Raw genomic sequence first — 27,515 nt, 5'->3', positions numbered from 1 at the left:
GGATCCCGGCTTCCCAGCCCCGCCCTGTCTTCGCGCAGCCCTCACCAGGGGGCGCCGCACAGCCCGCCCGCCGCCCGCCGCCGCCAGTCTAGCACACACCCCCTCCGCCCCGCGCGCCCGCGGTTCCGAGCCTACGACGCCTCAGCTAGAGCCCGTGGGGCTGCGCCGACTCGTACTCTGGAGGGGCTGGGGGTACTGATGGCCACAGAGGGCTCTAGGAGGCCAAGCGTGTAAGCGGGGTGGGCACCATGGAAGCGGAGCAGCGGCCGGCGGCGGGGGCCAGCGAAGGGGCGACCCCTGGGCTGGAGGCGGGGCCCCCCGCTGCTCCCCCGCCTGCGACGGCGACCTCAGGTCCGATCCCCGGGTCTGGGCCTGAGCCTAAGAGGAGGCACCTCGGGACGCTGCTCCAGCCCACGGTCAACAAGTTCTCCCTTCGAGTGTTTGGCAGCCACAAAGCAGTGGAAATCGAGCAGGAACGGGTGAAGTCTGCGGGGGCCTGGATCATCCACCCCTACAGCGATTTCCGGTACTGGGGGCTCGGCCGGGAGGGCGGGGTACATCGATCCCACCCTTGCGGGCGGCGACGCCGGGACCCGGCCCGCCCCACCCTCCACGGTCACTTCATTTCCGGCCCAGGGGTCCCTTGGTGGGGAGGGAGAGTCACCCCCCCAACCTAGCCTAGGAATTCCTGGGTGGGTATCCCCTGCCGGAGATCCTCTTTGCCTTGGCAGGCTGGGAGTGCCAGAAGGGCAAGCAGACATCAGGGGATCTCCAGAGACCTGGATTTCCCCTTTCAGGAACCCGGGACCCCATCCGGACCACAGGAACTACCGGAGTTTGGGACCCCTGCCTCCTCCAGTCCTGATAGCTGGAGATCTGGGAAATTATATTCTAAGTCTCGGGGCTAGCCTGAGGGAGAAGCCGAGCTCCGCTATCTCCCATTCCCACACCCACTCCTTAGCACCTGCCTAGTTCAGCATGACAGACTACCAGGAAAAATAGGGACGCTAAAGGGGGCGAGGGTCCAGACCTCAGCTCTGGTCGCTGTCCCTAGTGCTGAAGGCGGGGGCAGCCGGGCTGGACCGAGACTCTGAGTGACTGAGGCAGCAAAGCAGGAGCAGGACCACCACCCAGGTGACAACCAGAGAAGGGACCAAGGGTGGGGGTGGGGCCATTTCAGTCTCCGTCAGGCTGTACCTCTACATCAAGGTCGCTAGGGGAGGACAGCAGCCCTGTCCTTGGGGGAAATGAAGGACAGCTCTTTGATGAGGCAGGGATATGTGCAAATCACCTAACCTGGGGAACTAAAGAAAGAGAGAGGAAGAGGTGTGAATCTGGAGTCTGGAAATACAGTTGTAGACCCAGACTTTATCTTGAATCCACATATATACACACTCCCTCTATGTCCCTCTTCCTCCCATTGTTCCTTACACTCCTGCCTCTTTCCCACCCAGCCAGTGCTCCTTTTCTAGTCTCCTGTGGCTCTCGCTCCCTTCCCTCTGTTCACTCGTAGACGGATCCCCAGAAGTCGGGTATCCCTCTGATTGTGCTTCTTCATTCTCTCTACTGCATCACCCGCCAGGCTTGTGACCGCCTGTGAGTCAGGCTGTGAAGATGCTCTCATGGCTAGGTGAACCCTCCTTCCCTCCCCTCTCCTAGTATCTCACAATACAGGATTCCTCCTCAGCCTGGGAAAGAAAAGAAGAGTGGTCAATGGTTTTTGTTGATTGAAAGCATATGGTCTGAGGGGCTTCCCAGAGGCTCAGACTTGGGGAAGCTTCTTTCAGGGCTGAAAATTGATTTTGCAGTCTGAATCAGAAGGGGCTAGGTCTCGAGCTGATACTGGGATTAGGTGTGTCCTAGAATTAAAACCACCATAGGTAATTGAGTCCCTGAGATTATCCTGCGATATTCTCTGAATGAGGGCTTCACACAGTTCCCTCTCAACCTCTTCTATCCACAGTGTCTGCCACAGCTGTGTCACTCACTCCTGCCTGTGCCTCTGTGCTCAGCTGCCAGAGTCCCAGTGGACACGGAGCCCAGAGGAGGAAAGGCATGCAGAGCTCAAGCCTTGCTGCCTCATGATCTCCTGTGGAGCTTCTCTGTCTGTGCAGCCCTGTCTGAGGTTCTCTGGAGGGGGAAGGGCATCCCTGGAAAGCCCAATTTAGAGGAAGGCAGGATAGACCACCCCACCCTGGGACATGGATGAGCAGACTCCAGCAAAGGAACAGGATCCATGGGTCCAACTGTGTTGGAGAAGAGGAGTGGGTGGAGAAGGCTGGGGAGGGCATGAGGTCCTAGACTAGAAAGGGCAGATAGCTGCAGATGGCAGAAGCAGCAGCCTTTTCAGAAACCTGGGGATAAAGGATGGGTGAGTCATAACACCAACTAGTGCCTGTACCACATGGTCACATCTATTGTCTCCACATAAATGTTTTCCAACAATGCTGTGACATTAGTACAGGGTACATCACCTTTTTTTTTTTTTGAGACGATGTCTTGCTCTGTCACCAGGCTGGAGTGCAGTGGTGCAATCTCGGCTCACTGCAGCCTCTGCCTCCTGGGTACAAGTGATTCTTCTGCCTCACCCTCCCCAGTAGTGGGATTACAGGTGTGCACCACCAAGCCCAGCTAATTTTTGTATTTTTAGTAGAGATGGGGTTTCACCATGTTGGCCAGGATGGTCTCGATCTCTTGATCTCATGATCTGCCCTCCTCAGCCTCCCAAAGTGCTGGCATTACAGGCATGAGCCACTGCACCAGGCCTATCTTTTTTTTTTTTTTTTAACCTTTAAAATATTTAGCACTGGTGAGGTAAATGATATATAGTAGGGATATATATGTATATGGAAAAGTAATTTTATTTATTTATATTTTGAAAAGGAGTCTCACTGTGTCACCCAGGCTGGAGTGCAGTGACACAATCTTGACTCACTGCAACCTCTACCTCCTAGGTTCAAGCAATTCTCTTGCCTCAGTCTCCTGAGTAGCTGGGATTACAGGAGCATGCCACCACACCCAGTTAATTTTTGTATTTGCAATAGAGACGGGGTTTCACCATTTTAGCCAGGCTGGTCTCGAACTCCTGACCTCGTGATCCACCCACTTTGGCCTCCCAAAGTGCTGGGGTTATAGGCGTGAGCCACCATGCCCGGCCAATTTTTATTTATTTATTTGAGACAGAGTCTCACTCTGTCACCCAGGCTGGAAGGCAGTGGAGCAATCTCGGCTCACTGTAATCTCCACCTCCCAGGTTCAAGCAATTCTCCTGCCTCGGCCTCCCAAGTAGCTGGGATTACAGGTGCATGCCACCACACCCAGCTAATCTTTGTATTTTTAGTAGAGACAGGGTTTCACCATGTTGGCCAGGCTGGTCTCAAACTCCTGACCTCAGGCGATCTGCCAGCCTCGACATCCCAAAGTCCTGGGGTTACAGGCATGAGCCACTGCGCCCAGCCTGGAAGAATAATTTTAAAGCAAACTGTCATGTAACAACTATCTAGGTCAAGAGATACTACATTGCCAGATCTGTAGAAGCCCCCCCTAGTGCTCTCACATTCTTTTCTCAAATCCATTATTCTAACTTTTGTGATATACATTTCCTTCCTTCCTCCCTCCCTCCCTCCCTTTCTTCCTCCCTTCCTTCCTTCTTTCTTTTCCCCTCCCTTCCTTCCTTCTTTCTTTCATTCTTTTGTTATTATTTTGTCTCACTCCATCACCCAGGCTGGAGTGTAGTGGTGCCATCTTTTATTATTATTTTTGAGACACGATCTCACTCTGTCACAGGCTAGAGTGCAGTGGTGTAATCAAAGCTCACTGAGCCCTGAACTCTTAGACTCAAACAATCCTCCCACTTCAGCCTCCTGAGGATATGGGCTTACAGGCACACAACACTATGCCTGGCTAATTTTTATTTTTATTTTTTTTTATAAGACGGGGTTTCACCATGTTGGTCAGGCTGGTATTGAACTCCCAACCTCAGGTGATCCACCCGCCTTGGCCTCCAAAGTGCTTGGATTACAGGTGTGAGCCACCACGCCTGGCCTAATTTTTAGACAGAATCTCACTCTTGTCCAGGCTGGAGTGCAGTGGCATGATCTTGGCTCACTGCAACCTCTGCCTCCCGGGTTCAAGCAATTCTCCTGCCTCAGCCTCCTGAGTAACTGAGATTATAGGCACCCACCACCACGCCCGGCTAATTTTTGTACTTTCAGTAGAGGTGAAGTTTTACCATGTTGGCCAGGCTGGCCTCAGGTGATCCACCTACCTCGGCCTCCCAAAGTGCTGGGAATACAAGCATGAGCCACCTCGCCTAATTTTTACTTTTTTGTAGAGATGAGATCTCACTATGTTGCCCAGGCTGGTCTTGAACTCCTGGACTCAAGTGATCCCACTTTGTCCTCCCAAAGCCCTGGGATTACAGGCATGAGCCATAGCTTTTTTTTTTTTTTTTTTTTTTTTTTGATACAGGGTCTTGCTCTGTCAGCCAGGCTGGAGTGCATTGCAGCCTCCCAAGTAGCTGGGACTATAGATGCTCACCACCATGCCTGGCTAATTTTTTTATTTGTTGTTGAGATGAGGTCTCACTACTGTATGTTGCCCAGGCTGTTTTTTGCTTCTTTTGCACTACATTGCATTTGTGAAATTTATCCATAGGGCTGAATGTAGCTATAGTTGGGTAATTTCACAACTGTATTGTATTCCAGGCCATAAATAGTGTATTTATCTACTTATCTATCTACATTTTTTTCTACAGAAGTACATATGTGTTGTTCTCAAATTTACTGCTGCAAAAAACATTCCTACGTGTATCTCTTGGAGCACATGTTTCCCTTGGATGTGTCTATACCTAGGAATGGAATTGCTGAGTTGCAGGGAACGCAAATGTTTAACTTCACTAGATAATGCTGAACTATTTGCCCAAATGGTGGTCCCCACTTGTACTCCCAGCAGCTGTAAACAGTTTTCTGTTATTGTGTATCTTTGCCCATTCTTGGCCATGTCGTGCTGTCTTCTGTCAGTCTGGTGGCTGGTGAAATAGCCTCATGGTCTTACTCCTTATCCCATTCCCACCTTAGGTTTTACTGGGACCTGATCATGCTGCTGCTGATGGTGGGGAACCTCATCGTCCTGCCTGTGGGCATCACCTTCTTCAAGGAGGAGAACTCCCCACCTTGGATTGTCTTCAACGTACTGTCTGACACTTTCTTCCTACTGGATCTGGTGCTGAACTTCCGAACGGGCATTGTGGTGGAGGAGGGTGCTGAGATCCTGCTAGCACCGCAAGCCATCCGCACACGCTACCTGCGCACCTGGTTCCTGGTTGACCTCATCTCTTCTATCCCTGTGGATTACATCTTCCTGGTGGTGGAGCTGGAGCCACGGTTGGATGCTGAGGTCTACAAAACGGCACGGGCCCTACGCATCGTTCGCTTCACCAAGATCCTCAGCCTGCTGCGGCTGCTCCGCCTCTCCCGCCTCATCCGCTACATACACCAGTGGGAGGAGGTGGGGCGGGGAGGTGGGCAGGGGGGCTGGCAGACTCCTCTAGGAAGATGCTATGGGTGGGGCTCCTGGTGACCTTATAGGGTGGGGAAAATGGGTGGGGCTTCCATGGGTGAGCTCTTTCCCAAGTTGGTGGGGGAGAAGCAGGAACAGAATGAGGGTTCAGGGGATGGGGCCTGGGGTAAAGATGGTGGCACAGGAGGGTGGAGCACAGCTGCGGACACACACTCTAGAGTTAGCTGGATGCTGGGTGGAGGATGGGGTGTGGGAGAAGCTGGAGCTTCTGCTTCAGAGCAGCAGAGTTTAGTGGTTCAGACTGTGGGCTCTGCAGTCTCATTGTCTGTGGTCAGATCCCAGTTTCATGGTTTACTATAGGAGACTCCGTTTTCTGTTCTAGTACACTTACGTGTGATAAGACTGTTAGGATTGAAGGAGTTAATACATGCAAATCACTTAGGTGTCTAAGTTCTCAGCGAAGTCACCATCCTATATTGTTACTACTGGAGGAGAGAGGGCTGCTGGCATTAATTCTTACACATATGCCCTGGGAATATTACACTGTGAAATGCCCTCTCTGTTTTCTAGGCTACGCCTGGCAGCTTGTGCAGTAGATTTGTTTGATTCTCTGCTGTGACACTTACTATGTGGCTCTGGGCACATGACTGACCTCAGCTTTCCTATCTATAAGATGAGAGAAATAAGAAATTGCTTTGTATTAACTGTACATGTGTGCCACAAAACTCCACACAAATGAATAATAGTTGTATTTTTTATTTCATGGGGGTTGGGGCTAGGGAGAAGTTCAGAGAGAGAATTTACCAGGCTGGGAATGGAGGAGGACAAGCAGGGAGGGGTTCCTGTCCACAGCAGCTCCTCCTCGGACTCCTCAGATCTTTCACATGACCTATGACCTGGCCAGTGCTGTGGTTCGCATCTTCAACCTCATTGGGATGATGCTGCTGCTATGTCACTGGGATGGCTGTCTGCAGTTCCTGGTCCCCATGCTGCAGGACTTCCCTCCCGACTGCTGGGTCTCCATCAACCACATGGTGGTGAGAAGTCCCCACAGCTCTGCCTCTCCTGGGCCTTCTAAGGGCTCTTCTGCCTGAGTAACAGGGATGGCCACAGGGAGCAGGAGGTGGGAGCTGATCATGACAGAAAATAAGAGTGAGGAGGTGGGGAGGAGGGAGGAAAGGGGAAGGACACCCAGAAGAAGTGTTCGTGTGTTGGAGGGAGCAGGCAAGGAAGGGCACCTAGCCAGAAGCTAAGGCCCCCAAGCTGTAATAGAGGACCCTTTTGCCTCAGGGCCCCTAGAGCCAAACTTAAGCGCCTGCCAGGAGGAAGGCCTGCAGTAGAAGGGGGCAGACAGAAAGACCAAAAGTGGAAAAGGGGCAGGTGGCGAATGAGGCTCTGAGGGGCCCATGCCCAGCTCTGCAATACACTCTGCCCCCCAGAACCACTCGTGGGGCCGCCAGTATTCCCATGCCCTGTTCAAGGCCATGAGCCACATGCTGTGCATAGGCTATGGGCAGCAGGCACCTGTAGGCATGCCGGACGTCTGGCTCACCATGCTCAGCATGATTGTGGGTGCCACGTGCTACGCCATGTTCATCGGCCACGCCACCGCACTCATCCAGTCCCTGGACTCTTCCCGGCGCCAGTACCAGGAGAAGGTCAGCAGGGACAGGGGAGGGAGGGGTGGCATGGAGGGTTGTTGGAGACTGGGTACCCAGACTTGAGTCCCATTCTGATGTGTGCCCCTGTTACGCCTGTTTCCTTTCCTGCCCTGTCTGTTTGGTCCCTGCCCCTGTGTGTACCTTTTCTTTGTTTGAACCTATGCCGGTGCTTGGCCCCTCTGCTATTCACGCCTGGGTGTTCCTATGACTGTGCTCTGTGTCTTCCCGGTATCCACCATTACCCGTATTCCTCTGTGGCCCTGTGTATCCATGCCTGGTTCCATGTTTCACCCCTCTGAGTTTGACCTGTGTCTCTGACCTTCTACACACATACACCCTACTGTTCCGGCCCCAAATCTCTCCCTGTGTCCTCTTGCCCCTGGCAATGGGCCGGCCCTCCAGTACAAGCAGGTGGAGCAGTACATGTCCTTCCACAAGCTGCCAGCAGACACACGGCAGCGCATCCATGAGTACTATGAGCACCGCTACCAGGGCAAGATGTTCGACGAGGAAAGCATCCTGGGCGAGCTGAGCGAGCCACTTCGGGAGGTGGGGCTGGGTTGGCCCTGGAAGGGGGGGCTCTTCAGGGACCTGGAGTGCTATCTGGTGGTAGGGGCTGTCGGTCAGCAGGTGCTCCTGTGGGGGATGAGGCCTGCAGAGGGCCCCGGAGAAGGCCAGGTATTTGGGGGCCTTTCAGGGGATAGGGTCTTTCTGGAAGGTCCTTTGGGAGTGAAGTGTACATAAGGAGGGACTGTAGGGATCTCTGTTTTGGGGAGATAGTCCCCCAAGAGCTCATGGGAAAGATCTGAAGACAGAAGCTTAGGGATGGTCCCAGGCCCACTGACACATCCCCATCCTTTGGCAGAACATGAACCCCAGGGGTGGGATTTCTGGAGGAAGATGAGCTCGGTGGGAGCATCTCAGGGCAGGGGGCACAGCCTGCCTGACAGTCCCCTCTCCTGTCCAGGAGATCATTAACTTCACCTGTCGGGGCCTGGTGGCCCACATGCCACTGTTTACCCATGCCGACCCCAGCTTTGTCACTGCAGTCCTCACCAAGCTGCGCTTTGAGGTCTTCCAGCCGGGGGACCTTGTGGTGCGTGAGGGCTCCGTGGGCAGGAAGATGTACTTCATCCAGCATGGGCTGCTCAGTGTGCTGGCCCGCGGCGCCCGGGACACACGCCTCACCGATGGATCCTACTTTGGGGGTCAGCAGGCCTCAGGGAGGGTGGGGGCGTCACAAGCAGACAACGGATGGGGCAACTGCTTCCCAGGCTCAGGGTCCCTGCCTGGCTATGCTACAGAATCACAGAGCTCCAGCCCCTCAGTGAGAATCTCTGGGCTGGGATCTGGAGCTCTGTAACTTTTAAAAGCTTCTCAGGAGATTCTAATGCACAGCCAGGTTGCAGACTACTGGGCCAGAGGGCCTTTTAGAGCCCTTAGACAGTGAAATCCAAAGATCCTATGAGATGAGGGAAAAGTTGGGGTGAAGCAGAGCTGTCCTGGAGCATGAGCTTTATGGAGCTGCCTGGTGGTGTGATTCAGGAACCCAGCCTGCGGCAGTAAGGGCAGTTCAGCCAGCCACTGCCCAAAGGGACCTGAGGCTCATGTAGTCTCTCGGTCCCCAAACCACCCACCACCCCCATCACGTTGCACTTTGCTCTTTGACACTGCTTCTCTCCTTCAGGGCTGCCCTCAGTGTTCATTCAAGGGGGTGGGAGGGGTGGGTACACAGAGTGACTTGCCCTGGTCTACCTCTTGTTTACTTCTTGGGATAGAGCAGTCGGGGAGGGGTGGGAGTTAAAGTGGAGTCACTGGGAGTCTAGGGCCAACAAGACCTGCCTGGTCGTCAGCCTTCATTTGGAGAGAGCAGGAAGGACAGGGAGCAGCAATCCAGTAATTGTGGGCATCTGGAGAGAAACGATGCTTGGGGTGTTCAGGGCCCTGGAACAGGGAGGTAATAGGTAATCAGTGGTTTCTCCCAAGTCTAGGGAAGAGCCTTAGAAAGTTGGGTCCGCTGCTGCAGGCTCAGTGAGAGGCATTCGGGGGTAAGGACAGGGGTTCTGAGGCTTCCTCCCAACTTCTGCAGAGATCTGCCTGCTAACTAGGGGCCGGCGCACAGCCAGTGTTCGGGCCGACACCTACTGCCGCCTCTACTCACTCAGTGTGGACCATTTCAACGCTGTGCTCGAGGAGTTCCCCATGATGCGCCGGGCCTTTGAGACTGTGGCCATGGATCGGCTGCGCCGCATTGGTGAGACCTGTCCACCCCATCTGCTCTGGGTCCAGGCTGTGCCCTCACCCCACCTCCAAAGCAAGGAGCTCAGGCTTTGGGGCTCTAGGGTCATATCCCAATCCATTCAGTCCCAACAGATGCTCCCAACAGGCCTTTCAACACTGTGACCCACTGTACTTATCCCTCAGCATGTCCTACCCAGGAGAGATATCATCCCACGTCCCCATGTCCTGAGTCCTCCTTCCCCTGAGTACCAATCCCCCGACCCTCACTGTCTCTGATACATACCCACTTCCTCCAACCCCATCTCCACCTCGATAGTCCCATCGCCATACTACTGACTCCCATCCCCTACCCTCAACCCCACCCCATCCTGAGACCCTCACACTCTTTGATATCCAACTTCCAACTTGGATTCCTTTCCTATCCTTAACTTTCCCCTCCCGGGACAAATTCTAGGCAAGAAGAATTCCATACTGCAGCGGAAGCGCTCTGAGCCAAGTCCAGGCAGCAGTGGTGGCATCATGGAGCAGCACTTGGTGCAACATGACAGAGACATGGCTCGGGGTGTTAGGGGCCTGGCTCCTAGCACAGGAGCTCGGCTCAGTGGAAAGCCAGTACTGTGGGAGCCACTGGTGCATGTGCCCCTTCAGGCAGCCGCTGTGACCTCCAACGTAGCCATTGCCCTGACTCACCAGCGGGGCCCTCTGCCTCTCTCCCCTGACTCTCCAGCCACCCTCCTTGCTCGCTCTGCTCGGCGCTCAGCAGGCTCTCCAGCCTCCCCACTGGTGCCAGTCCGAGCTGGCCCGTGGGCATCCACCTCCCGCCTGCCCGCCCCACCTGCCCGAACCCTGCATGCCAGCCTATCCCGGGCAGGGCGCTCCCAGGTCTCCCTGCTGGGTCCCCCTCCAGGAGGAGGTGGACGGCGGCTAGGACCTCGGGGCCGCCCACTCTCAGCCTCCCAACCCTCTCTGCCTCAGCGGGCAACAGGCGATGGCTCTCCTGGGCGTAAGGGCTCAGGAAGTGAGCGGCTGCCTCCCTCAGGGCTCCTGGCCAAGCCTCCAAGGACAGCCCAGCCCCCCAGGCCACCAGTGCCTGAGCCAGCAACCCCTGGGGGTCCCCAACTTTCTGCCAACATGTAAAACCCCTGAGTACATCCAGCCTTAGTTCTTGGGGTTAGTGAGTAGTATGTTCCCAAGGGCAGGTGCCTCCTGGGGAAGGCCATGGGGACCTGAAACGTTGCCCTATGGAAATGTCAGCCCTGTGCTGACATTCCCCATACTGCCATGAAGATGGTCTCTGTGTTCTCAGCTCAAGAATCTTGTAGCTTGTCTGCCATCATAATCCATTCATCGTGTGTACTGAGCATCTACCTTGTCCTAAGTAATATGCCAGGCGCTGTGTGTCTCCACTGCCAAGTAGAAGTGACTCGGAACCTCTGACAAGGGTATTCCCCTGGCTATGGTCCTGCCGGGTGCAGGCCCAGGCCCATGACCCTACCTTTACTAAGCACAAGTACTTGCCACCACCGTCACTGCCAAGTAACTTAATGTCTCTGTTTCCCTGCCAATGATCCTGCAGGTTCTGCCTGGCCTGGTTATCTTCCTGTTCCTGTAGCATAGCCAGGCACTGCCAATCACCTGCGCCCCCATTGCTGCCAGCATATGTCTTGGGTCCTGACTGTGGGCATCCACATTTACCTGCTCACTGCCACCTGTGGCCCTCCGTGTCTCTACCCTCTGAGTGGGAACACACTTCTAAGTTCCCTGCAGTCTGTCCTGTGGTAGAACTGTCTTTTTGTAAACTGAGAGCTGCCTCTTCCCTGTGCCCTCTGCTCCAGTGGTGCCCCCCTAAAAGTTAAGGGGTAGTTGGTACCTCCTCATTAATACGCCAGCCTGGATTCCTCCCCCTTCCCTGGTGGAGGGGCAAATGGCTGAATCCTTATGTGATATTTTTTTCTTTGCTTATTTATTTAATTTTATTTATTCACTTGCTAATTTTATTTGTTACCAATTCATTTTGTTTAGCTATTACTTTATCCATCCCTCCCCTCCTTTTCAGGTAAGGAGACAGGAGGAGTAGCAGGAGGCAGAGCCTCTCCATGCCAGCCTCTGTGGTCCTTGCCCAAACCCATCAGCAGCAATACTTGAACCTTCTCCCTATCAGGTAGGGGCAGGAGGAACCACGTGAGAGAGGGAGAAGGACTGTGTTTATCTTTAGAGTTTTGTTTCGTTTTTTCCTTCTGAGTTTGCTGTTGGTACAGGAGTAAAGGGAAGGCCCAAGGAATTCAAGCCTGGGAAAGGGCAGGCCAGCCAGCACCTCTGCCTTCTCAGGGACAAGAGTAGTCCTTTACCACACTCACTCTGTCTGTCCCCTCTCCACTCTACAGCATTAAAGACTGGGGCCAAGACCCTGTCTCCTTTCCTTCTGGGTGGGGAGTTCTGGGGTTCTTGGTGTGTGGGAGAAGTTTTATAATTGCTTCCAAACAGCTGGATTTAAATATAAAATAGAGACACTCATTTTTGGCTCTTAGTTTGTGTGTGGGAACAAAGTGAATGGGAAGCTAATTTTTGGGTGCAGGAGGAAGCAGCCGGGCATTTGGCCAAGCAGGGTATCAGGCAGGCATGAGAGCAACCAAGACAGTGGTCTACAAGTCCAGCACAGAGGCTGTGAAGACAGTGACAAAATCAGCTACCCAGCCCTCACTTCTCCCCAGCATCTATCCCACCCAGTTTTCCCAAAAGTGTAGGCTTTCATGTCACTGTCAGTCACCGTGAAAGGGGTAGCCTGCCCTGGCATGAGATATGCCCAGATTATCATGAGGGCCACATATGAGAACGGGAGACTGGACAAGATTGTCCTGCCCTCCGCCTCCCCAACCCCGAGGGATAGGAAGGCTGGGGTTATGGAATTAACCAGCCAAACTGGGATTAAAGGCTCAAGGTATCTTGGGGCCTGCTGAGTGGATCGGATGCAGGGAATGTACAGTTGGTGCTATTGGGTGGCCAGTGCATGATTGGACACAGACTTTCAGGACCTGTGTGAAATGGAGACGGGGAAGGGGCAGCTTGGAATGGGACTAGATGGCAGATATGGTCTCAGATAGGCCCGAGGTAGGGAGAACCAGGAATAGAGAAGAGAGGACTTAGAGGTGGAACTTTGGAGGGGTGTGGGCTGGAGGACGTAGACTGGGGAGGGAGGGATGGGGCAGAGGAGGAAGGGGCATCTCAGGATATGCTCAGCACCCGCATGATGTTGGTGTAGCCGGAGCCAGGTCGCCAGCCTGTCACCACGATCACCAGGTCCCCAACACGGAGGAAGCCACGGAGTTTTCCTGGGGGAGGGAAAGAAAATGAGTCACTGGACAGGCACAGCAGCTCACACGTGTAATCTGACAGTTTGGGAGGGCGAGACAGACGGATCATGTGAGGTGAGGAGTTCAAGACCAGCCTGCTCAACCTGGCGAAACTTTGTCTCTACTAAAAATACAAAAATTAGCTGGGCATGGTGGTGCATGCCTGTCGTCCCAGCTATCCAGGAGGCTGAGGCAGGAGAATCACTTGAACCCAGAAGGTAGAGGTCGCAGTGAGTTGAGCTCATCACTGCACTTCAGCCTGGCAACAGAGTGAGACTTGGTCTCAAACAAAAAAAAGATGCAGGGCCAGGTGCAGTGACTCATGCCTGTAATCCCAGCACTTTGGGAGGCCAGAGTTGGGTGGATCATCTGAGGTCAAGAGTTCGAGACCAGCCTGACCAACATGGTGAAACCCCATGTCTACTGAAAATCCAAAAATTAGGCGTGGTGGCAGACGCCTGTAATCCCAGCTACTCAGGAGGCTGAGACAGGAGAATCGCTTAAACCCAGGAGGTGGAGGTTGCAGTGAGCTGAGATCGCGCCATTGCTCTCCAGCCTCGGTGACAGAATGAGACTCCGTCTCAAAAAAAAAAAAAAAAAAAAAAAAAAAAAAAAAAAAAAAGAAAAGAAAAGAAAAGAAAGGTGCAGGAGTGTCCATGGGCTAGGACAGAGCACGTTGCTAAGTAGCATAGCCATCTGCCTGTGTGGCTATGCTGATGAAAGAGGTGTGTGTGATAGGCCAGACTGATACCTCTTAATCTTAGTGAATCTCACAGGGAAAACCTGGGACCACAGGAGAGAGGCAAGGCCCTTTGAGTGGGTGTGGGAAGCTGGGTTGGAGGACTCCTGATACAAATGGTAGGAATGGGTGGAAGGTCTAGGTAGCTCACCACTTTCAATGCCAAATTGTACCCGGCGATCTACGTCATCTGCCCAGATGGCTTCTGGAGGTTCACGGTAAAGCAAGGGGAAGACTCCTCGGCATAAGTGGACCTGGCGGGCAGCCTGGGCAGAGCGGGTGACAGCAATGACTGCTGCCCGAGGTCGGTACTGAGACAGAAGCTGGGCTGAGCTACAGGAGGCAGAGAAGGTCAGTCCAGATCAGTGGAAGAGTGGTGAACCAAGAAACGAGTCTGGGTTCTGGTGCCAGGTGTCACTAACAAGCTGTGTGACCCTGGGTAAGTCATCATACTTTCCTGGGCCTTGGTGTTCTCACCTACAAAATGAGTATGAGAATGTCTGCCTCCCAGAGCCGGTGTGGTGGCTCACGCCTGTAATCCCAGCACCTTGGGAGGCCGAGGAGGGTGGATCACGGGGTCAGGAGTTCAATACCAGCCTGGCCAAGATGGTGAAACCCTATCTCCACTAAAGATACAAAAATTAGCTGCGTGTGGTGGCTTGTGTGTGTAAACCCAGCTACTTGGGAAGCTGAGGCAGATAATTGCTTGAACCTGGGAGGCAGAGGTTGCAGTGAGCCACTGCACTCCACCCTGGGCAACAGAGCGAGATTTCATCTAAAAAAAAAAAAAAAAATCCCTGCCCTCCCTATCACACAAGAAAGATATGAGATAATAAGGAGAAATCTCTTTAAGAAATATTAAAGCCCACTGGGCACGGTGGCTCACACCCTGTAATCCCAGCACTTTGGAGGTCAAAGTGGGTGGATTACCTGAGGCCAGACCAGAGTGGCCAGCATGGTGAAACCCTATCTCTACTAAAAATTACAAAAATTATCTGGGCGTGGTGGTGCTCGTCTATAGTCCCAGCTACTCAGGAGGCTGAGGCAGGAGAAGTGCTCCAGGAGATGGAGGTTGTGGTGAGCCGAGATTGCACCATTGCATTCCAGCCTGGGCAACAGAGTAAGACTCCATTCCAAAAAACAAAACAAAACCAAACCCAAGAAATAGAAACCCTTTTGAAAATGTGTATTATGTGCTTAATTTACATGTAGTACTTAATTACTTCATATCTCTGTTAATCACTGCATTCTTATGAAAAACAAATCATTACCTTGTCCTGTTCATGAGGAAAGAGAGCATCCTGCGTTTCAGACTAAAGACTTGAACTCGGACCTACTGGGCCCTTCTGCAATACCTCAGCATTGTAAGGCTCTGTGGGCCGAATGGGCTTGCCTCTGAGCCCCAGGAGCCCAAATGGTCTCGAAGCCAAAGTGTCCAGTGATGTCACTGTCCCCATACAGCCCCTGGAGGCTCACTGGCATTCTGTGTCTCCTGGCCTCCAGCTGTCATTGCTGCCTCTCCTCTTGACTCAGATGGACCCTTCACCCCTGCTGACCAGACTAAACCCAGGCCTGGGGCCCATCCCAGCCTACCCCTGACCCCTACTCCATCTGGGCATTCCCAGTGTCCCCCTCACCGGCCAGTTGTGGTCAACACGATGATGGCAGCAGCGCAGCACTTGAAGGCAGCCTCCACGGCGCCAATGGCAGTGACCTCAGTGGGGTCACGGCTCAGTGGCGCTGCCCGACGTAGCTCCTCAAACAGCTGCCGGTGGTACACTGCAGCCTCTGCCTCCCGGGCAATCTGCAGGTGCCAGAATGTCAGGCTGCATTGGGGTGCGGAAGGGATTTGGTTCCCTGGCCCATTTGCTTTTCATGCCGAGCTCCTACCGCATGCTGCATCTTCACGGCTTCCACAGGGAAGTTGCCCTTGGCTGTCTCCCCTGACAGCATAATACAGTCAGCCCCGTCCAGCACAGCGTTGGCCACATCGCTTGTTTCTGCCCTCGTTGGTCGGGGCTTGTTGATCATGCTCTCCAGCATCTTGGGAGACACCATGAACATCAAAGTTGTAGGAGTCGCACCATGACTGGGGACCCTGCCCAATCTACTTCTCTGACACCCACACATCAGAGTGTCCCAAAAACCAGGGCCACAGTCACAACCCCTGACGATAGGGGTCAAAGTATCTCTAACTTTGTAGTTTAAGGATCAAACACTTGTCAGCAAAATGTACTATAAACCTATAGTGTGGACCTGGAGTGGTGGCGCACCCCTGTAATCCCAGCAGTTTGAGAGGCTAAGGCAAGTAGATCACCTGAGGTCAGGAGTTTGAGATCATCCTGGCTAACATGGTGAAACCCTGGCTCTGCTAAAAATACATAAAGTAGCTGGGCCTGGTGGCAGTGGCCTATAATCCCAGCTACTCGGGAGGCTGAGGCAGAATCGCCTGAACCCGGGAGGCGGACATTGCAGTGAGCCGAGATCGCACCACTGCACTCCAGCCTGGTAACAGAATGAGACTCCATCTCAAAATAAATAAATAAATAAATAATGAACCTACAGTGTGGGCATTTACCCTCACCCACAGGTGTCCCTAAAACCCACAGAGTGCCCAACCTCAAGGGCTCACTCCAGACCTGTGTGGCGCAGACAACAGGCTTGCCCACCAGGTTGCAGCGCCCAATCATCATCTTCTGAGCGAGGAAAACCTTCTCTGCTGGGATCTCGATGCCCAGGTCCCCCCGTGCCACCATGATGCCGTCGCTCACCTCCAGGATTTCATCAAACCTGGGCGGTTGGGAGAATCAGGGCCAGGGCAGAAAGCTAGGAGATGCCAGGGAGAGGCAGGCTGGAGAAGAAAGGTGACGGGGAATAGCTGCGGGGAGGAAGGGGAAGAGAACCCAAACCTCACCTCTTCACGCCTTCGTGGTTCTCAATTTTGCTGACGATCTTGATGCCCTGTCCTTCCGGCCCCAGAGCAGCTCTGACCGCAGCCACGTCGCTGGCTTTCCGCACAAAGGAGGCAAAGACAATGTCCACGCCATGCTCCACCCCGAAGCGCAGGTCTCGGAAGTCCTGCTCCGACAGCCCGGGCAAGTCCACCTGGGCCCCCGGCAGGTTCACGCCCTTCCGGCTGCCCAGGACGCCGCCGTTCTCCACTTGGGTCACCAGCCCTTCTGGGCCTGCGGACATGGAGAGAGCCAGCTGTGGTCAGGGGTGAGGCCGGGGCACGGTCACAGCAGAGGGAAGGCTGGGTTTGGACCCCCAAGAGGTCAGGAGCCGTGTCCTCCTCGTCTCTCCGCCCTTGTTCTGGGCCCCGCCCGGAACAGGCACAAACGGGCGTCCGTGGAAGAAACGACGCCCCTCGCAGTCCAGCCCCAACCCAGGGTGAGCGCCGGAGTCTGCACACTGGGGACCCCTGGGACGGGCTGGCAAAGGCGCGTGGAAGAGCAGGGGAAGGCATGGTCGGTCTGACGGCCGATGGGGGAGCCAAAGAGAAGGGAATGGGCCCAGCGCACGGATGTGGCAGGGCGGGAGGCGCGTCCGCACCGATTTTCTGGACCACTAGGGAGATGAGCCCGTCGTCAAGATAGATGCGGCCCCCCACGGGCACGACCCGGACAATATTGGGGTAGTCCACCCACACGGTGTTCGCGTTTCCCCGGGTCCGGAACGCGGGGTCCACCGTCACCAGCACCTGGGAGCCCTTCACCAGCTCCACCTCCGACTCCGGACCCTAGGGGCGGGCCAGAGGAGACGTGAGTTCGGCGGCCGGGGGTCCCGGACCCGCCCCTGCCCACGCGCAGGCCTGGGGCCCCGCCCAATGGGCGCCGCCGTTCCCGCCCCGGCCCCGCAGGTCTCTTCCCCACCGCTCACCCCCTGCGGGATCCCAGTGCGGATCTCCGGTCCCTTGGTATCCAGGGCGATGGCCACGGGCCGGTAGCTGAGCGGGGAAGCTGCAAAGCTCTCCACGGCCTCCCGGATGTTGGCGATGGACTCAGCGTGGTACTTGGGGAGGAATCGGAGCGAGGGTTTCAGAGAAAGCTGGCCAAGAACTCGAGGCATCCTCCTGCCCCACCCACCGCCCGGCGGCCCGTCCCGCACCTCGTGGGAGCCGTGGGAGAAGTTGAGTCGCGCAATGTTCATCCCGGCCTTGATCATCTCCTTGAGGCGCTCCACGGAGCGAGATGCCGGCCCTAGAACCAGAGATTCCACTCAGACAACATTCCCCCAAAACAGGAGAGGCAACCAAACCCAACCCATCGCTACCCTCAGAACGCCCCATGCCACAGGAGTCCTGTTACCTGCCTGATGCAACCCCTGATCACAGGTCACAAACTCCGTTTCCCTCTCCAGCCGACATCCATCCCCTTGGGGAGGCAGCTCTGTGGGAGTTGGAGGGGAGTACCCTTGGCCGGGCCTGAGGTCACTGTGTCAGCAAGTGATGTAATTAAGTGCTGCCTACCCGGTCACCCCAGGGTCTGGGGTGTATAGCAGGTGGTGGGAGCCAGGTGAGGGTGTTTGGGTGCGGGGCTTTTAGAGCTAGGAGGCCTCATGGACTGAGGAGAGTTGAGTTCTATCTCAAGGACATAGATTCAGCCATTCTGTGGTCCTCTGTGACACCCATGTTTTTCTTTTTTTTTTTAATGAGACAGTTTCACTCTTGTCGCCCAGGCTGAAGTGCAGTGTCATGATCTCAGCCCACTGCAACTTCTGCCTCCCACATTCAAGCAAGTCTCCTGTCTCAGTCTCCTGTGTAGCTGGGATCGCAGGCACCCACTACCATGCCCAGCTAATTTTGTGTATTTTTAGTAGAAATGGGGTTTCGCCATGTTGGGCAGGCTGGTCTCACACTCCTGACCTCAGGTGATCCACCTGCATCGGCCTCCCAAAGCGCTGAGATTACAGGCGTGAGCCACTGCGCCCAGCCATGTTTTTCTTTTTTACTGGATCATTCCCATCAGTAGGTAAACCTGTTGTTATTTCTTTCATCGTTTAAAAAAAAAATTCAGACCAGACTTGGTGGCTCACGCCTGTAATCCCAGCACTTTGGGAGGCCGAGGAGGACAGATCATGAGGTCAGGAGTTTGAGATCAGCCTGACCAACATGGTAAAACCCATCTCTATTAAAAATACAAAAATTAGCCAGGCTTGGTGGCGTATGACGTAATCCCAGCTACTCGGGAGGCTGGGGCAGGAGAAGAGTTTGAACCCAGGAAGCGGAGTTTGCACCACTGCACTACATACAGCCTGGGGGACAGAGTGAAACTCCATCTAAAAAAAAATTTCTTTTTTTTTTTTTTTTTTTGAGACGGAGTTTCGCTCTTGTTACCCAGGCTGGAGTGCAATGGCGCGATCTCGGCTCACCGCAACCTCTGCCTCCTGGGTTCAGGCAATTCTCCTGCCCCAGCCTCCTGAGTCGCTGGGATTACAGGCACGCGCCACCATGCCCAGCTAATTTTTTGTAGTTTTAGTAGAGACGGGGTTTCACCATGTTGACCAGGATGGTCTCGATCTCTTGACCTCGTGATCCACCCGCCTCGGCCTCCCAAAGTGCTGGGATTATAGGCTTGAGCCACCGCGCCCGGCCAAAAAAAAATTTCTTAATCACCTGGTTTCTCTTCAGCCCGAGTTTTTGCTCTCACTTGCAGCAAAACTCATTGCAAGAGTTATCTGTACTTGCTGCCTCCAGTTCCCTTCCCCCATTCTCCTTTGAACCCACCCCACTCAGGCGTTGGCCTCCATCTCTCCACTGCATCTGTTCTTCTCAAGGTCACCAAGAAGCTCTGTGTTGTTGCTCAGTGTAATGCTCAATGTTCATTCCTCCTCTACTGGCTTGTCAGCAGCCTGGACACACACCCCTCCCTGACACCAGCCTTCACTTGGCCTCTAGGACCGCACCTCCCTTGTTTGACTCCTGCCTCTCTACCTGTTCCTTCCCAGTCTCCTTTCCTTGTTCCTCCCCTTAATGTTAGAAGCCCTGTTCTCTGTCATTTTACCTACACTCCTTTGGTGATTTCTAGTCTCATGGCTTGAGATACCATCTATATGCAGACAACTCCCAAATGTCTTTCCAATGGAGACCTTCCTCCCAAAACCAGAGTTGTGCACCTGACTGTCCCCTCTCTATCACACTTGGGTGGCTAATCTACATCTCAGACTCAACGTGTCCCAAGCAAACTTCTGCTCTCCCCCCAAACCCTTCCACCACATTTTTTTTTTTTTTTTTTTTTTTTTTTTTTTGAGACAGAGTCTCACTCTGTCGCCAGGCACCAAGCTGGAGTGCAGTGGTACAATCTCGGCTCACTGCAACTTCTGCCTCCCAGGTTCAAGCAATTCTCCTGCCTCAGCCTCCCGAGTAGCTGGGACTATAGGCGCATGCCACCACACCCAGCTAATTTTTGTATTTTTAGTAGAGACAGGGTTTCGCCATGTTGGCCAGGACGGTCTCGATCTCTTGACCTCGTGATCCGCCCGCCTCAGCCTCCCAAAGTGCTGGGATTACAGGCATGAGCCACCGCGCCCGGCTCCACCACAGTCTTTCCTGCTCAGTGGATAATGCATCATTCCAGCTCCTCCTGCCAAAAACCTCAGTCACTCGTCACCTTTGACTCCGTTCCTTCTTGCCCTCACTCCCTACCCCATATCTAATCAATCAGCAAATCCTTTCGGCTCTACCCGCAAAATACATTCAGAATCTGACCACTTCTCACCACCTCACTGCCGCCAACTGTTCTGAACCAGAAATACTGTAGGGGCACCCTTCCCCCACCCCCATCTATTTTCAGTACAGCGGCAGGGGAGGGGAGATTCTATTAAAACGTAAGTAAGAGCTTGTCATTCCCCTGCTCAAAACCCTGCAGTAGTTTCTCGTTTTACTGGGAGGAAATCACAACTCAAATTCTAACACTGGCCTACAAAACCCCACCTGATCTTCCTCTCCCGCACAGTCTCTTCATGTCTGCCCACTCTTCCCTCTTGATAGTTTCTGGCTCTGCTAACCTCTTTGACTTAGGCGTTGGCACTGACTGTTCCTTCCTCGTGGACTTCTCTTCCCCTAGATCTCTGCATGGCGAATTCTCTCATCTCCTTCAAGTCTTCCCTTAGGCCTCATTTTCTTTTTTTTTCTTTTTTTTTTTTTTTTGAGACGGAGTTTCGCTCTCGTTACCCAGGCTGGAGTGCAATGGCGCGATCTCAGCTCACCGCAACCTCCGCCTCCTGGGTTCAGGCAATTCTCCTGCCTCAGCCTCCTGAGTAGCTGGGATTACAGGCACGCACCACCATGCCCAGCTAATTTTTTGTATTTTTAGTAGAGACGGGGTTTCACCATGTTGACCAGGATGGTCTCGATCTTTTGACCTCGTGATCCACCCGCCTCGGCCTCCCAAAGTGCTGGGATTACAGGCTTGAGCCACCGCGCCCGGCCCCTCATTTTCTTAATAATGGCTACCCTGACCTCCCTATTTAGGACTGCAACCTGCCCTCACCCTTGTACCCCTGATGCCCTTATCATACTTGATTTCCTTCCCCATAGCACTTATAACATCCCCCCTCTTTTTTTTGAGACGAAGTTTTGTTCTTGTTGCCCAGGCTGGAGTGCAACGGCGTGATCTCGGCCCACTGCAACCTCCTCCTCCCAGGTTCAAGATTCTCCTGCCTCAGCCTCCCGAGTAGCTGGGATTACAGGCGCGTGCCACCACGCCTGGGTAATTTTTTGTATTTTTAGTAGAAACGGGGTTTTACCATGTTGGCCAGGCTGGTCTCAAACTCCTGACCTCATGATCCGCCTGTCTTGGCCTCCCAAAGTGCTGAGATTACAGGCGTGAGCCACTGCGCCCAGCCAACTTTCACTCTTCTTTCTTTTTTCTTTCTTTCCCTCCCTCCCTCCCTCCTTCTCCTTCCTTCCTTCCCTCCTTCCCTCCTTCCCTCCTTCCCCCCTTCCCTCCTTCCCTCCTTCCTTCCTTCCTTCCTTTTTTTTGGAGGCAGGGTCTTGTTCTGTCACCTAGGCTGGAGCACAGTGGCTTGATCACAGCTCACTGCTGTGACCTACTGGGCTTAAGTGATCCTCCCCCCTCAGCCTCCTAAGTAGCTGGGACTATAGGTATGCACCACCACACCCAACTAATTTTTGTATTTTTTGTAGCGGCAGGCTTTGCCATGCTGCCCAGGCTGGTTTCAAACTCCTGGGCTCAAGCAATCTGCCAGCCTTGGCCTCCCTAAGTGCTGGGATTATAGGCATGAGCCACCGCACTCAGCCCACCGTCTAACAGAAAAATTTACTTATTTTTAATAATTTATTATGCTTACTATTTATTGTCACACCCAACTAGACTGTCAGCTCCCCAAGGGTAGGGATTTTTGTCTGTTTTTTTTCACTGATCTACTCTCTGGTCCCAAAATCTTGTCTACTAGATGCCCAACAAATTTTTGTTGAATGAATGGCCGAGTCAAACATGGAAAAGTCTCAAAGGAGACAAAAGATGAAGAAGCGCCTCGAGAAACACTGAAGAGGCCCATGAGGCTGCAGGGGGATGGGAGCATTTACCGATGGTGGCAATGATGCTGGTACTTCGTGTGGCCATGGGCTCGGAGTCAATGTCCAGCAGGCAGAGGTGTTCCAGGAAGGTGTCTGCCATAGCAGCTGGCAGCTGCTGCTGCTGGAAGAAGGCAGTGCCCAGCTCCTGGGTCAGTTGAGCCACACTGGCCCGCCGCAGATACCCCGCTGGTCCTGTGGTAGAAGAGAGCTCAGGGGCTGCATGGCACCTGCCTTTCCTCCCCAGGCCTTCATCAGCATACCCTCTATTCCTTCCCTTCCTTTTTTTTTTTTTTTTTTTTTGAGACGGAGTCTTGCTCTATCACCCAGGCTGCAGTGCAATGGTGTGATCTTGGCTCACTACAACCTCTGTCTCCAGAGTTCAAATGATTCTCCTGCCTTGGCTTCCTGAGTAGCTGGGATTATAGGCATGTATAATTTTTGTATTTTTAATAGAGATGGGGTTTCACCATGTTGGGCAGGCTGGTCTCAAACTCCTGACCTCATGATCCGCCCGCCTTGGCCTCCCAAAGTGTTGGGATTACAGGCGTGAGCCACCTCGCCCTGCCTCGTTCCCTTCTTATGAGCTGGACATCATCATATATTATCTTATTATGTCACAAGGTACATAATGTTCTGTAATTATCCCAATTTCGCAAATAAAGAAACAGCGTCTGAGAAAGAGGAAATCAATTGTCCAAGATCATCCGGCTTCTAAGTATGGATCACATAGGATTCAAATCTAAGTCTGACTACCTCTAGTTCAAGTTCTCGACCACTCAGTTATACAGACCCCGCACAACCCAGGACCCTCCGGCCTGCAGCTACTGATGTCCCTCAAGCCCAGCACCCCTTTGTGTCTAGTACCCAGCAGCCTCTCCTTATGCAGGCCCAGCATCACCCAGTTCCCGCTCCCAAGGTCTCTGTTTTCTCCCTTCTAATCCCTAGCTACTGGCTGGCTTCCACGCCCCACCTTCTGAGTCTCCCCAGGCCCCTCAAAACTGCTACAGACCCAAAGGTCCCTGTAGCTTGACCCAGCCTTGTTCAGAGGAGCCCCCCTCATTCCAGCCGCACCTTCCATGCCACTGCACAACTCTCTGGGGCTCCCTCTCTGTGGGTCTGCTCCACACTGTTGGGTTGTCAGAGGCATGAGGCCCAGCTGGGCTGGGGATCAGTTCTGCAGACTGGTTAAAGTGTCACCAGTGACTCCCCTTCCACTGGAAGCCCTGTATGCCAGGGGCCAGAGTCCAGGAACCACGGGAGTGCCCCGTGGTTTACATGCTGTGGCCTTGGCCTGCCTATACAGCCTGGAAAAGAGCTAGGCCAGGGTCCATAATTTAACACGGAGAGGCTCTGATGACCACATGTTCCTCTCCGAAACCCACCTAGCCAGTGGCAGATAGGGATCATTTATACCCTCCACCCTGACTCCTACTTTCCACCCTCATTTTCCTCCTATGTTCAATGGCTTCTGCTTCCCCTTCTTACCTCCTGGAGCCCCAATCAGAATGGACTTTGCTAAGTCTCTCTGGGACTTAGAGACCCATGACCAAAGCTGCAGGGATGATATGTTCTCCTGGATCGACATGCTTTCAGTGGAGGCCTGGGGCTGCGGGACCATGGAATAAGAGAGAGAGAGGATGACAAAACTGCTGGTCTTATCTGAGGAAGCCAGAGAAGAGAAAAGGGGCACACCCAGTAGGCCACCCTGTCTCAGAGTCCCTCCCCAACAACTGCCTGCTCTCTGCCCTCATCTTCTGTCATTTCCTCTCATCCTTTTTTCCTGATAAATTTTCGCCAAGCATGGTGACTCACGCCTGTAATCCCATCACCTTGGGAGGTTGAGACAGGTGGATCACAAGGTCAGGAGTTCAAGACCAGGCTGGCCAATATGGTGAAACCCCATCTCTACTAAAAATACAAAAATTAGCTGGGCGTAGTGGCAGGTGCCTGTAGTCCCAGCTGTTTGGGAGGTTGAGGCAGTAGAATTGCCTCAACGTGGGAGACAGAGGTTGCAGTGAGCTGAGATCACACCATTGCACACTCCAGTCTGGGCAACAGAGTGAGATTCCGTCTCAAAAAAAAAAAAAAATTCTTTTTTTTTTTTTTTTTTTTTTTTTTGAGACGGAGTTTCACTCTTGTTACCCAGGCTGGAGTGCAATGGCGCGATCTCGGCTCACCGCAACCTCCGCCACCTGGGTTCAGGCAATTCTCCTGCCTCAGCCTCCTCAGTAGCTGGGATTACAGGCACGCGCCACCATGCCCAGCTAATGTTTTTTTGTATTTTTAGTAGAGACGGGGTTTCACCATGTTGACCAGGATGGTCTCGATCTGTTGACCTCGTGATCCACCCGCCTCGGCCTCCCAAAGTGCTGGGATTACAGGCTTGAGCCACCACGCCCGTCCTAAAAAAAAAAAAAAAAAAAAAAATTCAATCAGTTTGTACTATCTGGTCATCCATCCTAATAGATTTTTTTTTTTTTTTTGGCCAGACATATGGTCCCATTTTTTTGTACTTTACTGAAGCTAGTGAATCTAGGAAGCCGGGGCTTTAAGAGTTGGGGCTGGAGCCTGAAGAAAGGCAAAAGGGAGCACTGTGAGAGTACTGGGTGTAGGGTCGCCCAGTTTTGCCCACTTTTTTCTCTGTCTCAACCAAGAAATGCAGAGTGCCTTGACAACTCTGTGACCTGCCCAGCTGTATGTTTCTACCTACAGATTTGAACCCAAGATGGTTTATTGAACATTCCCAGGCACTGATAAACTTGATTAGGTTGTTGGTGGAAACACTGAAAGATCGACTATTTTGCTAAACTTACAGAATCCTACCTGCAGAGAAATTTTTTTCTTTTTCTTTTTCTTTTTTTTTTTTTTTTTTGTAGGGGGAGCAGATCTCGCTCTGTCACCAGGCTGGAGTGCAGTGGCGCAATCTCGGCTCACTGCAACCTCTGCCTCCTGGGTCCAAGCGATTCTCCTGCCTCAGGCTCCCAAGTGGCTGGAACTATAGGCCCATGCCACCACGCCCTGCTAATTTTTGTATTTTTAGTAAAGACAGAGTTTCACCATCTTGGCCAGGCTGGTCTCCAACTCCTGGCCTCAAGTGATCTGCTAGCCTTGGTCTTTAAAAGTGCTGGGATTACAGGTGTGAGCCACACGCCCAGCCTTTCTTTCTTTCTTTTTTTTTTTTTTCTTGAAACAGGGTCTCACTCTGTCACCCATACTAAAGTGCACGTGGCTCACTGTAACCTTGACATCCTGGGCTCAAACAATCCTCCCACCTCAGCCTCCCAGGTAGCCAGTACTACAGGTGTCCACCAGCATGCCTGGCTACTTTTAAAATTTTTATTATTCATTTATTTATTTAATTTTTTTTTTTGAGACAAAGTCTCGGTCTGTCGCCCAGGCTGGGGTGCAATAGTGCAGTCTCAGCTCACTGCAACCTCTGCCTCCCAGGTTCAGGCAATTCTCATGTCTCAGCCTCCCGAGTAGCTGGGATTACAGGCATGTTCTACCACGTCCAGCTAATTTCTGTGTTTTTAGTAGAGATGGGGTTTCACCATGCTGGCCAGGCTGGTCTCAAACTCCTGACCTCAGGTGATCCACCCACTTTGGCTTCCCAAAGTGCTGGGATTACAGGCTTGAGCCACTGTGCCCGGCCTAAATTTTTATTTATTAAAAATACTTTTTTTCCTTGCTTTCCACAGGTGTTGACTTTTTATTTTTGTAGAGACAGGTGTCATTTTGTTGCCCAGGTTGGTCTTGAACTCCTGTGCTCAAGTGGTTCTCCTGCCTTGGTCTCTCAAAGGATTACAAGCGTGAGCCACAGTACTGGCCTCAAATTTCTTAAACACTCCTATAAACACCAAACCCCCTCCTTGAGACCATACTTGGGTAGAACACCCTTTGTTCCATTATCCACAGCAAGGATATGCAAGAGCCACTCTGCAGGTAAGTTCCCCTACTGTATGCTTTGGCCTGATTGCCCTGGCATGTGGTGCTTCATTCATTGAAATCCCAACCAGCCCCATCATGGGATGGTTTGGGGCATCCTTTGTTAGAGCTGTCCTGATGCCACTCTTGGCGTGACACTAGCTGTGTGTTCAGCTGATACTAACCGGTGGGATACTCTGGAAGGGCTTTGATAGCATCATCATCATCATAGCATTTATTAGTTACCATTTGCCCATTCCTCACTGTTCAATCTTTATTGAGCACCTACTCTGTATCAGGCCCTAAGGACACAGTGTTGAGCAAAACAGACAGGGCCTTTGCCCTCTGTGGGATTTACCATATAGTGAGGAGACAGACTATGAACAAGTACCAGAGAAATAAATATGTAACTACAAACCTTGTAAGTGCTACTAAGTAATCAATCAGGGTGCTGGAACACAGAAGCCAGTAGGAGAACAGAGAGGATGTATTTTATTTTATTTATTTATTTATTTGGAGACAGAGCTTTACCCTTGTCACCCAGGCTGGAGTGCAATGGTGCGATCTTGGCTCACTGCAACCTCCATCTCCTGGGTTCAAGTGATTCTCATGCCTCAGCCTCTTGAGTAGCTGGGATTATAGGTGCGTGCCACCATGCCTGACTAATATTTTGCATTTTTAGAAGAGATGGGGTTTCACCATGTTGGTCAGGCTTGGTGTGGAACTCCTGGGCTCAAGTGATCTGCACACCTCCGCCTCCCAAAGTGCTGGGATTACAGGCATGAGCCACTGTACTGGGCTGTGGTCTGGCAATATTGAACTGACTCCAGAATCAGTTGGGGGGATAGGAATCCCAGAGATCCCAGTCCCAAGGAATTAGCAGGTGCTGGGGGACAGTTCTCCAAAGCAGCATTTGTCCTGTCCAGCTAAGGGACAAATGCATTGACCTGAAATCAGGCCAGAGTTTCCTCAGCAGTCTGGCTGACCCTGGGTCCACAAGTGACCACGTGAAGGATGGTCTGCACTTTGTCACAGGATCATCCCTGAGCAGGAGGCCTGTGGGTGAGAAAACGGAGAAGCCAAGCATCCAAACAGAACCAGCTTTGTCAGCTGAAAGCCCTCCCACGACGCCACAAACACACACACTCCAACAGCTGCACTCACACACGCACAGACACAAACGCAGGTGGTTCTTCATTCCACAGGCCTGGACTGAGTCCCCATATGGGCCCTGGTCCGCTCCGTGCCAGAGTGGAGGAGGTGAGGCCACTGGGCCCAGGTCCCTGCGAAGTGTGGGGGTGGAGACAGGAGCGCTGCCAGTCAGATTTTAAAAAGCATGTCGGGGGAGATGACAGAACTGTGCTCGGGACACAGAGGGACAGCAGGAGAGACAGAGCCTTGTGAGTAGGGGCAGAAGGAGGTCAGGGCAGCTTCCCAGAGGAGATGCCCCGTGCTCAGACACATGCACACACGTACACAAGCTCAGACGCATGCACGCACATACACAAAGCTCCCCCCATTCCACACACAAGCACAAATAC

The 27,515-nt window shown here is 53.0% G+C and overlaps 2 protein-coding genes across 4 annotated transcripts; one reads left to right on the top strand and one right to left on the bottom strand.

Moving 5' to 3' along the window:
* Positions 1–11,936, top strand: HCN3 (hyperpolarization activated cyclic nucleotide gated potassium channel 3). The gene is made up of 8 exons (XM_032264978.1): positions 1–526; positions 5,079–5,508; positions 6,396–6,557; positions 6,960–7,178; positions 7,584–7,730; positions 8,149–8,389; positions 9,271–9,435; positions 9,877–11,936. Exons 1-8 carry the CDS (start codon positions 249–251, stop codon positions 10,557–10,559), a joined length of 2,325 nt encoding a protein of 774 aa, XP_032120869.1. The 5' UTR covers positions 1–248; the 3' UTR covers positions 10,560–11,936.
* Positions 11,403–23,690, bottom strand: PKLR (pyruvate kinase L/R). 3 transcript variants are annotated; one of them, XM_032264981.1, is made up of 12 exons: positions 23,536–23,690; positions 23,122–23,211; positions 22,060–22,242; positions 17,619–17,710; positions 17,391–17,522; positions 17,064–17,250; positions 16,426–16,696; positions 16,151–16,301; positions 15,402–15,554; positions 15,149–15,315; positions 13,663–13,844; positions 11,403–12,751 (listed from the first exon to the last, which is right to left on the bottom strand). In XM_032264981.1, the coding sequence occupies exons 1-12, from the start codon at positions 23,666–23,668 to the stop codon at positions 12,645–12,647; spliced, it is 1,848 nt and encodes a 615-aa protein (XP_032120872.1). In that variant the 5' UTR covers positions 23,669–23,690; the 3' UTR covers positions 11,403–12,644. The 3 variants fall into 3 exon arrangements, with proteins under 3 accessions (XP_032120872.1, XP_032120870.1, XP_032120871.1); XM_032264979.1 differs by lacking the exon at positions 23,122–23,211 and having other exon boundaries at positions 23,536–23,689; XM_032264980.1 differs by lacking the exon at positions 23,536–23,690 and having other exon boundaries at positions 23,122–23,253.
* Positions 23,691–27,515: the final 3,825 nt, after the last annotated feature.

The sequence above is a fragment of the Sapajus apella genome, unplaced genomic scaffold, assembly GCF_009761245.1.
Source record: "Sapajus apella isolate SASKATOON/1434 unplaced genomic scaffold, GSC_monkey_1.0 scaffold148, whole genome shotgun sequence".
Classification (NCBI taxonomy): Eukaryota; Metazoa; Chordata; class Mammalia; order Primates; family Cebidae; genus Sapajus; species Sapajus apella.
The sequence above is the reverse complement of the archived record's forward strand: the minus strand, read 5'-3'. Positions and strand labels throughout refer to the sequence as shown.